Below are 14,644 nucleotides of genomic sequence, written 5' to 3' on the forward strand. Positions count from 1 at the left end.
CAGGGGATCCGACAGCCTCTTCTGACCTCCGTGGGCACTGCACGACATGGGTGCACTTACCTACATGCAGGCAATACACACAACACATAAAATAATATTTTTGAAAAAGACATGAAGTACCAATATTTGTTTTAATACAGACTTTGAAAGCATAATGAGAAGTGAAAGAAGTCAGACACAACAAACCACAGTAGGATTCCATTTGTAGGAAGTATACAGAACAGGCAAATCCCAGAAACAGAAAGCAGATCAGTATTTTCTAGGGACTAGGGAAGGGGGTGAATGGAAATAACTGCAAATGGGTACAGGAGTTCCAAGGGGGTGATGAAATCTCCTGAAAATAGGCAATAATTACAGCTGAATAATCTTGTGAATATGTTTAATCACTGAATTGTGCACCTTTTGGTGTATATTTATTGGCAAATTTTATTGTCTACAGATTATATTTCAGTTTTTTGGGGGGTTTTCAGGTTTTTTTTGTCTTTTTGAGACAGGATTTCCCTGTAGCTGGAACTCACTATGTAGAGCAGGCTGGCCTTGAACTCACAGAGATCCGCCTGCCTCTGCCTCCTGAGTGCTGGGAGTAAAGGCGTGCACCACCACGCCCAGCTTATTAGGCTTTATTTTAAGTTTTGTTAGTTTGTTTCATGTGTCTCAGCTTATTAGGATTTATTTTAAGTTTTGTTAGTTTGTTTCATGTGTCTGTGTGTGGGACTGCGTAAATGTACACCATATGTGTACAGCTGCCCACAGAAGCCAGAAGAGGTTGTTGTTGGAGCCTCTGGAACTGGAGCTGTAAATGATTATGAACAAGAACACAGGCTCTGGGAACCAAATCCAGGTTCTCTGCAAGAGCAGCCAATGCTGTTGGTCACAGAACCACCTCTCCAGCCCCCTCGTGCTGACCTTCTTCTCTGATCTTAGTCTTTCATCCTGTGCTGTCTTCCTAGGGCAAGGCAGATGGCACACAGTGGCCCTGCAGGGTAATAGGCTCAGGACCAGGTATACAGGTTCAAGTCTCGATTCTGCTGATGATTGACTTTGTGATCCCACATAAGCTTAGCTCACTTTGTAATACCTCAGTTTCCCTGTCATTAAGTGCTTCATAGTTGCAGGAAGGTAAAGAGTTAATGCACTTGGAGCAGTTTCTGGCCCCTGCTGTGTGCTCAGCATTGGCTGCTATCAGGTTGCGCATTTGTTCCTTCCCTGCAATGTTTCTAGGACCTCCCTCCGTTCCTGATACTTTTCTTGTCAAACTGAATGTCATTGTGTGATTAGCTTGTCACTTTGGATAGTGATGAAGTTGTAGGTCACATGGATTAACTGTGTCTAGGGTAGAAAGTAGGCAGTCTCTAAATGGGAACTCTGGTTGTTGACCTAAAGTGTGTTTGCCTACATTACCCAGACCATCCTAATACTGAATATCCTTTTTCACTCGCTTAATTCTACTCAAATCTATCAGCTCAAGTATCTTAGTAAGGTCCAGAAAATATTACTAAAACATGGTTGGTTGGTGCTGTTCTTTTTAATACTTGGGTTTAGTGTCTGCCTGCACAGGTGTATTTGGAATTTGCAGTGATCACATCACATTGGTCCCATAGCATCTCTAGTGTGTTTCAAGTTTGGATAGATAGAAATGAGGAGAAATACCGAGAGTGTGTGGTCAGACAGGAGAATGTATGGTCAGATGGTGTGGTCAGAGAGGGGAGTGCGTGGTCAGAGTGTGTGGTCAGATGGGAGTGCGTGGTCAGAGTGTGTGGTCAGATGGGAGTGGATAGATAGAAATGAGGAGAAATACTGAGAGTGTGTGGTCAGACAGGGGAATGTATGGTCAGATGGTGTGGTCAGAGAGGGGAGTGTGTGGTCAGAGTGTGTGGTCAGATGGGAGTGCGTGGTCAGATGGGAGTGCGTGGTCAGATGGGAGTGCGTGCTCAGATGGGAGTGCGTGGTCAGATGGGAGTGCGTGGTCAGAGTGCGTGGTCAGATGGGAGTGCGTGGTCAGATGGGAGTGCGTGGTCAGATGGGAGTGCATGGTCAGAGTGTGTGGTCAGGTGGGAGTGTGTGGTCAGAGTGTGTGGTCAGATGGGAGTGCGTGGTCGGAGTGTGTGGTCAGATGGGAGTGTGTGGTCGGAGTGTGTGGTCAGATGGGAGTGCGTGGTCGGAGTGTGTGGTCAGATGGGAGTGCGTGGTAGGAGTGCGTGGTCAGAGTGTGTGGTCAGATGGGAGTGCGTGGTCAGAGTGCGTGGTCAGATGGGAGTGCGTGGTCAGAGTGCGTGGTCAGATGGGAGTGCGTGGTCAGAGTGCGTGGTCAGATGGGAGTGCGTGGTCAGAGTGCGTGGTCAGATGGGAGTGTGTGGTCAGAGTGTGTGGTCAGATGGGAGTGCCTGGTGTCGGGGAAAAGCAAGCATTGAGCTCTCAGCCAGATGACTCCATTTGTCATTGGAGTGCTGCTCTCTGACAACCTCAAGGATCTCTCAGGGATTTAAGGTTAGAATCTTAACACACAAAATTCTATACAAATACAAATAATAGGTCCTGCGTATTTGTTCATGTCTCTGTGTGTATGTGTACATGTGTGTACACTGCCCACAGAGGCCAGAAGAGGGCATTGGATCCCCTGGAGCTGGAATTACAGGCAGTTGTGAGCCACTTGACATGGGTGCTGAAAACCAAACTTGGGTCCTTTGCAAGAGCAACATGTGCTCTTAACACTGAACCATCTCTCCGGCACTCTTAACACTGAACCATCCCTCCAGCCCCCAAAGATTCATATTTTGACAAATTTAAATTTCTCATCAGCAAAGCCATTTTCACATATTCCAGATTAATAGCCAATTCACAAAAAATTAAAGTGCATTAAGAGGCTACTTAGCACCCTCATACTGGTGCTGGGTAAGTGTAGCATGTACTAGCCTCACTGGTTCTTGGGATAATGTCTCTCCACTGGTTTCCTCATGGACACCTCATCTGCTTTTGAGTTCTGTATTGTAGAATCAACAAACGAACTGATGTCTGCTTGCTGGTGCTCACCAGCTCCTTGCCAGGGCCAGTGGTGTGTGATCAACCTCAAAATGACCCGTGCCAGCCTCCAGCTGGGATTCATCACTTTAAATTAGTTAGAATTTCAGTCCCAGCATCCAGATGAGGTGACTCTTAATTCCCAGCATGGGGGTATTAAAAAATGAGGGTTTAGGAGACATAGTTGGCTGACTCATGAGGCAGCGTCTGATTCATGAGTTGTCGAAGCTTCTGAGACAGAGCTCATAGTGTAGCCCAGGCTGGCCTGGAACTTACCGTATAGCTCAGGCTGGCTTCAGACTTCCAGCAGTCCTCTGCCTCAGCTTCCTGAGTGCTGGGATTGCAGGTGTGAGCCCCCACCTGGCTGTCGGTGCCATTGTAAAGATGCACTGGAGTGCTCACCAATTCTGCCTTGGTGCCGTGTGTGGGCACAGCGCACGGGCCTTACAGGATGCAGTGCCGGCGCCTTGACCTTAGGCTATGCAGGCCCCACAGCTGTGAGGAATAGACTCTGCGCTTCATAAATTATCCAGTCTGTGGTCTTTTCTCACATACAGACTAAGACAAAGTTACTGTGTTATTACACAGGACTGGCAGTTGCTAGTATAGAGGCGCCCAACTCAGTCAGGTCCCAGTAAACCTGATGTAACTCTTGATGTCTTCACTCTTGAAGAGGAAGGAAGAAAAGCCAGGGCTAATCACCGTGGTATTAACTTGTTAGACAGTGTGAACTGAAGTTTCCGCCCCAAAACTGCACCTGTGTTAAACAGTCCACAGGCTGCTTGACTGACTGACGCTTTGGTGGCTGTGGAATGTGGCTACATTTAGTCTCCTAAGTAGCCATTAATCAGCTCCTTTGTGTTTGATCTAAAAGCCATACTGTGACTATCGGGCTTGGAAATTACAAACAGACTTCTAGCTTCTAGCAACCCAAAGACTAAGAACGTCATCAGCTAGCGGAGATCTCCCGGCTTCCCTGTGACCTGCTTACCTGATGTTTCCAAGGCATTTGAAAAGTGCCTTCATTTATAGCTTTCTTTGTTCTGTTACTATAAGAACTTCACTGAGCTGTTACCATGTTGGAACATGGTGTTTCGGGAGACCTAAATCTGTCTTCCATGGCCACGGTCACATTCGTTTGGCTCCAGAATAACCATCCTTTATCCCTTTTGATATGAGAGCTGTGATCTTCTGCCTATAACAGACACACTTTAAGTAATTAACATGTCTGTGATCAGAATTAAGCTTCCCAACATTGAAGGCAGCAAAGTTGCAGGTATAAAGAGGGCACGGATATCAGGCTTTCATCATGTTTAAACTGCCCTTTGGACATCTGCAGCCCATGAAGAATCCATGCTTTTTAACAAAGACATCCTTTGAGTCCTACCCTCATTGACATGGAAGGATTATATGTAACCTGCAACTCAGTTTACATTCGTGTGTGTGTGTGTGAGTGCGTGTGTGTGTGTGTGTGTGGTTTTGTGTGTGTGTGTGTGTGAGTGCGTGTGTGTGTGTGGTGTGTGTGTGTGAGTGCGTGTGTGTGTGGTGTGTGCGTGCGCATGTGTGCGTGTGTGTGTGTGTGGTTTTGTGTGTGTGTGTGTGTGAGTGCGTGTGTGTGTGTGGTGTGTGTGTGCGCATGTGTGCGTGTGTGTGTGTGTGTGGTTTTGTGTGTGTGTGTGTGTGTGTGTATGTGTGTGTGTAGGCCAGAGATGGACATCAGATACCTTCTGCAGTTGCTCGCTGCCTTATTTTTTGAGACAGGATATCTCATGAACCTGAAGCTTGCTCATTTGACAGACTGTTTGGCCAGAGAGCCCCAGGGAGCCTCCTGTCCTGACCCCCCAGCACTGGGGTTACACGCATGCATCGCCATGCCCAGCTTTTTGTTTGCGTGCTGCGGATGGAATGCAGCTCTTCCTGTTGCATAGCGAGCTAGTCAGTTTCTCGTACCTATAAAACCACCTGAGCTGTTTTGTCTCCTGGTTCTAACCTTTGATTTTCCACATGGTTAAGAGAACTGAAAATCATATTCCCCCATGGTCTCCCAGGCTTATTTCCCCTGTTTTGTGTGTGATAATCTAAGTGAAGCTTTCTTTGTAAGAGGAAAAGTTGAGGGTTTAAAGTTTCTGGAAGAAACACTTGCCCCAGCTATAGAGTGGGGTGTGTACATGGACTGGGGCTCCTGGAGCTGGCAGAACCGAGATGTGCATTTGTGAGTTCACCCTCTTCTCCCTTTGGAATCATTTGAATATCAATCGTTTGAATGTCAAACCTGCTCCTCTCTGGAGAGCCTTTTCTGACCAGGGTGTAGATGAGGCCAGTTCAAGGCCTTGCCTGAAAAAGGAGTCCCTTAGACTTAGCCTTGTTTTGTAGTTTGTGGTGAGCTTACCATCTTTTCTGATGTGAGCTGTGTCTTTGCTCTATTTTAGATACCAAGAGGCTTTTCCTGTCTTTAAAGAAAAGCAGTATTTTTGAATTTTTATTCTAAGGGCTCTGAATTTAAATCCAACCCCATGTGGTGATTCTGTACTAATGTCCTTTATTGAATGAGAAAAAGAAATCAAGTTAGTTGTGGTTGGTGTTCTCCAAGGAACTTCCATAGCTGGATGTGAATTGCTGGTTCACTGCTGAGTAATGACAGTTCACTGCTGGTTTTGCCTTCTGGAGCTGACATTTAGGCAAAAATTTGCAGGTGTAGGAGTTAGAGGAGAGCCAGAGACTAACACAACCTTCATCTCCATCGGGACTTGAGAAAGGGGAACCGATACTGTCCTGGTAGCTGTCATCGTCAGCTTGCTGTCTGCACCCTAAACTGAACATTTGTATTTGTATTCTAGTACTGGAGAGTAAGGAGAACACAAGAGTCCAGGAGGGTGGGCAGGAAAGACCTTTAAAATTCTATGGAGAGATGGCTTAGAGGTTAAGAGCAACAGCTCCTCTTGCAGAGGACCCGGGTTCAGTTCTCACCACCCACATGACTGTTAGAATCCATCCATAACTTTAGTTCTAGGGGATCTGATGCCCTCTTCTGACCTCCGTGGGCATTGCATGACATGGGTGCACTTACATACGTGCAGGCAATGCACTCAAACACATAAAATAAAATAAAAACAAAATATTTTGTAAAGTTCTAGTTAGGTTATTAGGCAGTTACTGACCTTGCTGTGTGTGTAAAAGGAAAAGTAATTCAAAGTGTACTTGGTAAGCATGGGGAAGGAGGTTCTGTTCAAGGGAAAGCAGGCCTGTTGTACCCAGGGGGACAGGGGTCTTGAAAAACTCACTTAGCAGGGTTCCTGATGAAAATGGATTTATAAGGAAGTACTGGATGGGCTGGAAGGCTCTAGACTTCAGAGTCTTACTAAAGAATCTCTATTGCTATGGTAACTGTGTTAACAGAGGTCAGCAGAAGAATAGAAACCTGTTCTCTGGGTGTCATTCTAGCACCTTCCTGGTGGTTTGAAATTTGTTGGCATTTTCTCTAGCTTTGCAAGGAATGTGAACAATCCTATGGAGAATTTGACTGAACTTTAAGTGTTAACAGTCAGGCTTGATGGCACAGTCAGTACTCCAGAGGTTAAGGCCGGAGGAATGCCCTGTGTTTGAGGCCAGCCTGGACTACCTCCTGAGCACCGGGCCAACCCAGACAATTTAATGACAACCTATCTCAAACGTAAATACATAAATAAGTGTTGATGATAGCGTTTTTCCTCATGATCAAAATGTATAGCTGAGAAAAATCGGGTTTAATAATGATCACTTCTAAGTTTTTGGTCTCATGGAATTATTCTAATGGAAAATGGGTTATTTGAACCATGGTGCATGTCTGGCATGTATTGTTAGCTTATTGCTGCTAATCTGTTGTTGCCCTTCATCCCTGTCAGGGCCACTTCACAGGCCACATGCAAGGGATCAGCGGGGACAGTCCCACCATCCGGCTCTGATGTGGGGTGGAGTGGAGGAGAGGATGTAGCTAACTGAGCCCATGGCGTGCTCCCCAGGATTTAGTGCTTCATCCAGAAAGGGCACCATGTTGTCTGTCTCACTTCGTCATTTCTGTGGGTCACAGCTGGAAATAGAAATCCTGAAGTCTTGTATTCCTGCCACAAATCTCTACCATTTTAGGCTTCCGGTACTTTGGGATATTACATTTTAAGAGTAAAATATATAGTACCCTTTGCCTTACGTCTTGTGGAAATGGAACTTCACTAAGAATGTCTGAGCCAGAGGACACTATAAATACAAGCACTAAAATAACCAACATGACAAACCCAGAAAAATGATATGTGGGCGCTTCATCTAAGTTTAACGTTGAGTTTAGGAAAACTCTGTAAAAAGGAAAACCACTTCTAAGTTTTCTAGTGTTAAAATAAGCAAGCAGCAGAGGGAGCTTGAGAAAAGCCTCCAAGAGCAGTCATGGGACAGCAGGCACAGCAGACACTTGTCCCCGGACAGCAGCACTTTCCGCCCCGTCCTCCTTGGCACTTCTGGCCCTTACAGGTCCCTTTGCCTGTCTGCTCCTAGTTGCCCTCTATCCTTGAAGGAATGCGAGGGCTGGTCTTGGCTGAGTTGGCCTGAATATGAGAGTCCAGAGGGAGGCAGGACCAGAAAGGGGCTCAGCCATGAGCCCCTGCTGTGGAGCCAAAGACTTTCAACCAAATGTGAAAGCCAAGGACTGCTTCCGTAAACTGCATAGCTGAAACACACACAGAGTTACAGAGATACACACAGACACATGCTTACAGAGACACACAGATACACATGCTTTCATAAACACACATACATGTGCTCACATGGTCACACACAGACATAACATACGCAGACAAATGCTTACAGAGATACGTGCACATAGACACACATACACATGTCCACACAAACACAGGCACACACATACAAATGCTCACACAAACACACATAGGCACACAGACACACACACGCACGCACATGATATGTATAGGTCCAGATCCCCAAAGCCCACCGAGGGACAGTGGCCATGCTGTGACCCATACTGTGACAGAATGTCTATGACCTTCCTGATACAAAGCTCTCTGCTGGGGTCTGTGGTGGAAGGAAAGGACTTAGAAGCAGCTCTGGAAGATGGATCCAGTCCAAAGCTTGTTAGCAATGAACTCTAATTTCCTCTATTCATTAAATATGTGGATAGCCAAATCTGAGCATGTATCACTTCCAGAGATGTATGAATTGGGAAGGGGGACAGGAGATGTGGAGGAAGGACTGCTTTAGTGAGGGGTCACTCCCATGCAGTTAGCAAACACCTGCCGCAGACAGGAGCCACGTGCATTGTGTAAGCAGTCTCAAAGTGGACGGTCTCTGCAGGACACTCACACCCTCAGGTCTTACAAAAGGCTTTCTGTCCAGTATGAGTGCTTCTCTCCAGTGAAGAGACCTCATTCACATGCAGATTCTAAGAGATGCTAGAGAGGAATCCTTTGAAAGAAAAAAAAAAAGATTAAAAGGAATGAAGGAAAAAAAATAACCAAAAGGGGTCAGGAGCAGGGACAGGGCAGAGGGATTAAGTGACTCAGTCCAACTTTTCTCCTCTTCTTCTAAGAAGTACAAGCCTGTGTGGAGGTGAACGTGACTCCATGCTTTCATGGGGGGGGGGCTTGTTAGCATGCCTGTCGCTTTCCTGTCACAGTATTTGTGAGAACTAGACAGTCCCATTCACAAGTCTGCAGCTACAACTTTGAACCAGTGCGTGACGGTGGCAGATGTAGGGTGCCCACAAATCCCAATGCTCCGGAAGCTGACATTCTTGCAGTCTAGTTTGGTTCCTAGGAGGGTAGGCAGGCAGGAACATTCTTCAGTGTGTGTGAGTGGGCGATGATCACCACAGATGCTCAGTGTATTTTACCTCATGCACATTGGCACCCTTGTCCTTCAGGGTCTGTAAGACACTAGGGTGGTCTGTGGGTTGAAGACATTGCACCCTTCAAATGAGCTAAAGCTGTGCATGTAGATTCGTGTTTAGCACAAAGTTGTCAGAGTGTATGGGTTAGTTGGATGAAGGCATGATAATGCAGCTCCCATGCTGGGCCTTCACCCACATAACATATGCCTCACAAAGTAGGCAGTATTGCCTCTTAAGTGAGAAAAACAGAAGTTCAGAAGAAGTGAAGAAACCTGTCCCCATCTCCCAGGTTGCAAGAAGTAGAATGAGGAGTGATACCCGGGTGTTGTGATTGGGCCCCTATCAGAGAGCAGGAGGTTCATAGCAGGACCTTACTGCTGTAGACCGTGTCAGGAGCTCATAGCGGAGCGTACTGCTGTAGACCGTGTCAGGAGCTCACAGCAGAGCGTACTGCTGTAGACCGTGTCAGGAGCTCATAGAGGAGCATACTGCTGTAGACCGTGTCAGGAGCTCATAGCGGAGCGTACTGCTGTAGACCGTGTCAGGAGCTCATAGCAGAGCGTACTGCTGTAGACCGTGTCCGGAGCTCATAGAGGAGCATACTGCTGTAGACCGTGTCAGGAGCTCATAGCGGAGCGTACTGCTGTAGACCGTGTCAGGAGCTCACAGCAGAGCGTACTGCTGTAGACCGTGTCCGGAGCTCATAGAGGAGCATACTGCTGTAGACCGTGTCAGGAGCTCATAGCGGAGCGTACTGCTGTAGACCGTGTCAGGAGCTCACAGCAGAGCGTACTGCTGTAGACCGTGTCCGGAGCTCATAGAGGAGCATACTGCTGTAGACCGTGTCAGGAGCTCATAGCGGAGCGTACTGCTGTAGACCGTGTCAGGAGCTCACAGCAGAGCGTACTGCTGTAGACCGTGTCCGGAGCTCATAGAGGAGCATACTGCTGTAGACCGTGTCAGGAGCTCATAGCGGAGCGTACTGCTGTAGACCGTGTCAGGAGCTCACAGCAGAGCGTACTGCTGTAGACCGTGTCCGGAGCTCATAGAGGAGCATACTGCTGTAGACCGTGTCAGGAGCTCATAGCGGAGCGTACTGCTGTAGACCGTGTCAGGAGCTCACAGCAGAGCGTACTGCTGTAGACCGTGTCCGGAGCTCATAGAGGAGCATACTGCTGTAGACCGTGTCAGGAGCTCATAGCGGAGCGTACTGCTGTAGACCGTGTCAGGAGCTCACAGCAGAGCGTACTGCTGTAGACCGTGTCCGGAGCTCATAGAGGAGCATACTGCTGTAGACCGTGTCAGGAGCTCATAGCGGAGCGTACTGCTGTAGACCGTGTCAGGAGCTCACAGCAGAGCGTACTGCTGTAGACCGTGTCCGGAGCTCATAGAGGAGCATACTGCTGTAGACCGTGTCAGGAGCTCATAGCGGAGCGTACTGCTGTAGACCGTGTCAGGAGCTCACAGCAGAGCGTACTGCTGTAGACCGTGTCCGGAGCTCATAGAGGAGCATACTGCTGTAGACCGTGTCAGGAGCTCATAGCGGAGCGTACTGCTGTAGACCGTGTCAGGAGCTCACAGCAGAGCGTACTGCTGTAGACCGTGTCCGGAGCTCATAGAGGAGCATACTGCTGTAGACCGTGTCAGGAGCTCATAGCGGAGCGTACTGCTGTAGACCGTGTCAGGAGCTCACAGCAGAGCGTACTGCTGTAGACCGTGTCCGGAGCTCATAGAGGAGCATACTGCTGTAGACCGTGTCAGGAGCTCATAGCGGAGCGTACTGCTGTAGACCGTGTCAGGAGCTCACAGCAGAGCGTACTGCTGTAGACCGTGTCCGGAGCTCATAGAGGAGCATACTGCTGTAGACCGTGTCAGGAGCTCATAGCGGAGCGTACTGCTGTAGACCGTGTCAGGAGCTCACAGCAGAGCGTACTGCTGTAGACCGTGTCCGGAGCTCATAGAGGAGCATACTGCTGTAGACCGTGTCAGGAGCTCATAGCGGAGCGTACTGCTGTAGACCGTGTCAGGAGCTCACAGCAGAGCGTACTGCTGTAGACCGTGTCCGGAGCTCATAGAGGAGCATACTGCTGTAGACCGTGTCAGGAGCTCATAGCGGAGCGTACTGCTGTAGACCGTGTCAGGAGCTCACAGCAGAGCGTACTGCTGTAGACCGTGTCCGGAGCTCATAGAGGAGCATACTGCTGTAGACCGTGTCAGGAGCTCATAGCGGAGCGTACTGCTGTAGACCGTGTCAGGAGCTCACAGCAGAGCGTACTGCTGTAGACCGTGTCAGGAGCTCATAGAGGAGCATACTGCTGTAGACCGTGTCAGGAGCTCATAGCGGAGCGTACTGCTGTAGACCGTGTCAGGAGCTCACAGCAGAGCGTACTGCTGTAGACCGTGTCAGGAGGCTCATAGAGGAGCGTACTGCTGTAGACCTTTGGTCCTAACATTCTTTCCCTTTTCCTGTTTCAGGTGTCTGACAGCAAGCAGCAACAGAAATTTCCTGCTTGCCCTGAGACCATTTTTAAAAAGGGCCATTCTGGTCATAAGTTATGTAAGTATATAACATACACTTCAGAAGTAGCTAAAAGGGGTGTTTTCAATTTGACTCAACTCAGACACGGTTGTTAACAGAAGCAAGCATAGGTTCTAGCAACATCACTTCATAACTGTGAAGGCATACATGGGAACTTGATGAGGTGGTGTGAATGACATAGGCTTTCCAGCCCTGTTCAGGGTATTAAAGTTGGGTTGGAGATCTCTAGAGGGAGCAGCAGAAGACTCACTACATCAGTATCTGTTGCTGTGTAACACACAGACCCACAACCCAGGGACATAGATATAGCCACTCTGTTCAGTATCTATTGCTGTGTAACACACAGACCCACAACCCCGGGACATAGATATAGCCACTCTGTTCAGTATCTATTGCTGTGTAACACACAGACCCACAACCTGGGGACATAGATATAGCCACTAGCCACTCTGTGCTTGGTCCTGGGGCTTCTGTCTAGGAGCTCAGCTGGACAGCTCCCCTGTCATCAAGACTTTGGGCTGGGGTTACTCAGGCAGGATTACCGACCACCAGAAGGGCTGCTTCATCTTGTCCTCCACGGGGTCTGTCTGTGATATCTTATGCAGGACTTTCTGGAAATAGAGTCAGGCCCTCCTTACAACATGGCAGGTGGCTTCTGAAAGAGCAAACCCCAAGTTACAGGACCTCACAGGGGTCAGGCCTAGAGCAACACAGCCTGTTGCTTCCACATACCACGGTCCCAAGATGCCACAAACCCACATAGCCTGAGGGCAGGGCACAGCTGACCCCACTTCTCGATAGGCTCAGAATGGTCAAAAATGAGGGAGGAGGTGCAGGCGGCATCTCACCTGATCTCGTTCTCCCCAGGTGACTGTCATTCTGTACTTCCGCCTGTGGATAATGGGAGGGACTATGCCCCTCTTCTCAGAGCAGGATAACCCGGCCTCATTTTCGCCTTATATCCTAACAAGGTCAGTGGGCATCCATTTTGTCAATGCTACTTGGTACTTACTACTTTGGTTAAACATCTTTATTAGCATATATCAATTGTGCAAAATAACGGGTCTCATGGCAATACGTTCATACATATGGGATAGTGTTCACTATACCAAATTACAGGTCAGCTTTCCATTTTGAAGAAATAATGTGTGTGTGCTGTTCTGTATGAGGGGAGAAGGGAGAGCACTGTTGACATAATTGGAATTCTTTTCAACATGACTGGGCAGGAGTATGGCTACTGTTCTCAGAGGTGTATATCTGCTCATCCAACAAGAATTTCATCAAATGCTTACTATTTGTAGAAGATGGGCTGAGGGGGCCTCATAAGGCAGGTGTTACAGAACATAGCACAGAAGTGTATGTACAGATTGATTAGACATCATAAGCTAAAGTCACAGGGAGTTTCAAAAGAAAGAACAAAATTAATGCTTTTTGCAAAGATAGTGCTAATTGTATCTTAAGTCCTTTGAACTTCTAGAGATACTGAGTCAAGAAGTGGGGCTGATCCATCTTCTGATATACGGAGTAGATGTTTGGTTTCTTACCTGCTCAATCTGCTGTGATGTACTGTGGGGGCTTTAGGACACAATCACAGAGGGTAAGAGCTGGCTCAGCAGTTAAGAGCACTGTCTGCTCTTGCAGAGGACCGTGCCAGCACCCACATGGCAGCTAACAATGGTCAATAACACCAGTGCCAGGGGATCCGATGCTCTCTTCTGGGTTCTGCAGGCATTGCACACATGTGGTGCACTTACATGCAGACAAAGCATTCATAGCACATAAAATAAAAGTAAATCTTCTTAAGAAGGTGATTACATTTGCCAGTTTTAATAACCTAGACTATGTTCCTTGTAGCATTTTAATCATTAGGATGTCCTAGTCAACTATTATAATAGTTATATATATTATAAATACCTTTTAATATACCACTTTTATGATATTTTGTGGTAGTAACCTTTATTTTCTGATCTATATTTTTGGAATATATTGCAAAACATGGTAAATCCTTTGTTTTCAGATAGGGTCTCACTATGTAGCACAGGTTGACCTTGAACTTGGACCCCTCCTGCCTCAGCCTCCTGAATGCTGAATGCCAGACAACCTTACCACCACATCCAGATTATGAAAAACCCTTAAACTAAACCGCAGTCTGTAGCTGATTCACATTTGGGCCTGTTTGCATTTCTTAGGGATAGCAGAGTTTTGACTTTTGGTTTTATGTTCAGACAGCGGTCTTTGCCCTTTACCATCAGTTCATCTTACGTGTTTTGACTGATAGCTTTATAACATTTTACATAAATGCTTTTTCTTATGGTTTGTAGGATTTTTCACTTTTCATTTAAAAAAATTTCATCTGTGTTTTGCATTTCGTGGTGCTGGGGATTGGACTGGTGCGGGCTGTCCTCTAAACTGCACTGCCCGTTGTCTGCGTTCATTTAGACCTTTTCTTTTTACATCCTGAAGGCTGCCTCCCGGTCTGAGTAACACATTTTATCACAAATACTCCGTCAAAATCATTTACAATACTTTGGACATCTGTTTATATTCACGATCTGGAATACACTTCAGAAATGCCCAGTCTCAGCTTGCCTCTTAACGTTAGTGCCACACATTTTTGGAAGCATCCAGTTTGACGCTTGCTTCTCCAATTCAGCTTTTTGGTAATGTTTCCTCCTTCTTGGGTCTCTCTCCGTGACGCTCATGGGCTCCAGGCTTCTGGTCTGGGTATTTTTACCTGTGAGAGTTCATGGATGAATGACTTCTGGTCTGTGGCCTCTCCAGCAGCCAAGAAAACAGGGTATCATCGAATCCGGATTCTGCAGGTGGCTTCCTTCCTTCAGCTTTGGGGTGATGTCTTTCAGTTCGGGAGTGATGCCCTTGAACTTTGGGGTGATTTCTCTTAGCTTTGGACTTGTTTTCTTCCAAGCTTTCTTGTCTCTGAATTGGGACAAGCACTCTATGCCCAGTTAGGTGCAGCCTGAAAACCAGGGTGGAGAGATGGAAACACAGTGTGGGTGGAGTGAACACGCATTGAACTGCATTGAACTCGCTAAACAGTTGCTTCACTCATATCCTGTGCCATCAGCAAACCAGGGCCTGTCCCAGGGCCCTTGTGTCTGGACAAAGTGTCTCAATCTCTGATCACGTCTGTGAGCTGCACCATCTTAGCCAAGAACAGTGGCTCCTCCTCCTCCCCCCTCCTCTCCCTCGCCCCTCCT

At 47.4% G+C, this 14,644-nt stretch overlaps 1 protein-coding gene across 2 annotated transcripts in view; it reads left to right on the forward strand.

Moving 5' to 3' along the window:
• Positions 1-14,644, forward strand: part of Tmtc1 (transmembrane O-mannosyltransferase targeting cadherins 1) — a 220,634-nt gene that overhangs the window by 85,573 nt on the left and 120,417 nt on the right. Inside the window, exons 6-7 of one of the 2 annotated variants that reach the window (XM_017799233.2) lie at positions 11,363-11,444; positions 12,294-12,397. The exons of the other annotated variant lie outside the window; for it this stretch is intronic. Coding sequence (XP_017654722.1) covers positions 11,363-11,444; positions 12,294-12,397 — 186 coding nt within the window. The remainder of the gene's footprint in view (positions 1-11,362; positions 11,445-12,293; positions 12,398-14,644) is intronic. 2 annotated transcript variants of the gene reach the window in all.

Source organism: Nannospalax galili, unplaced genomic scaffold (genome assembly GCF_000622305.1).
Source record: "Nannospalax galili isolate Female #2095 unplaced genomic scaffold, S.galili_v1.0 scaffold638, whole genome shotgun sequence".
Lineage (NCBI taxonomy): Eukaryota > Metazoa > Chordata > Mammalia > Rodentia > Spalacidae > Nannospalax > Nannospalax galili.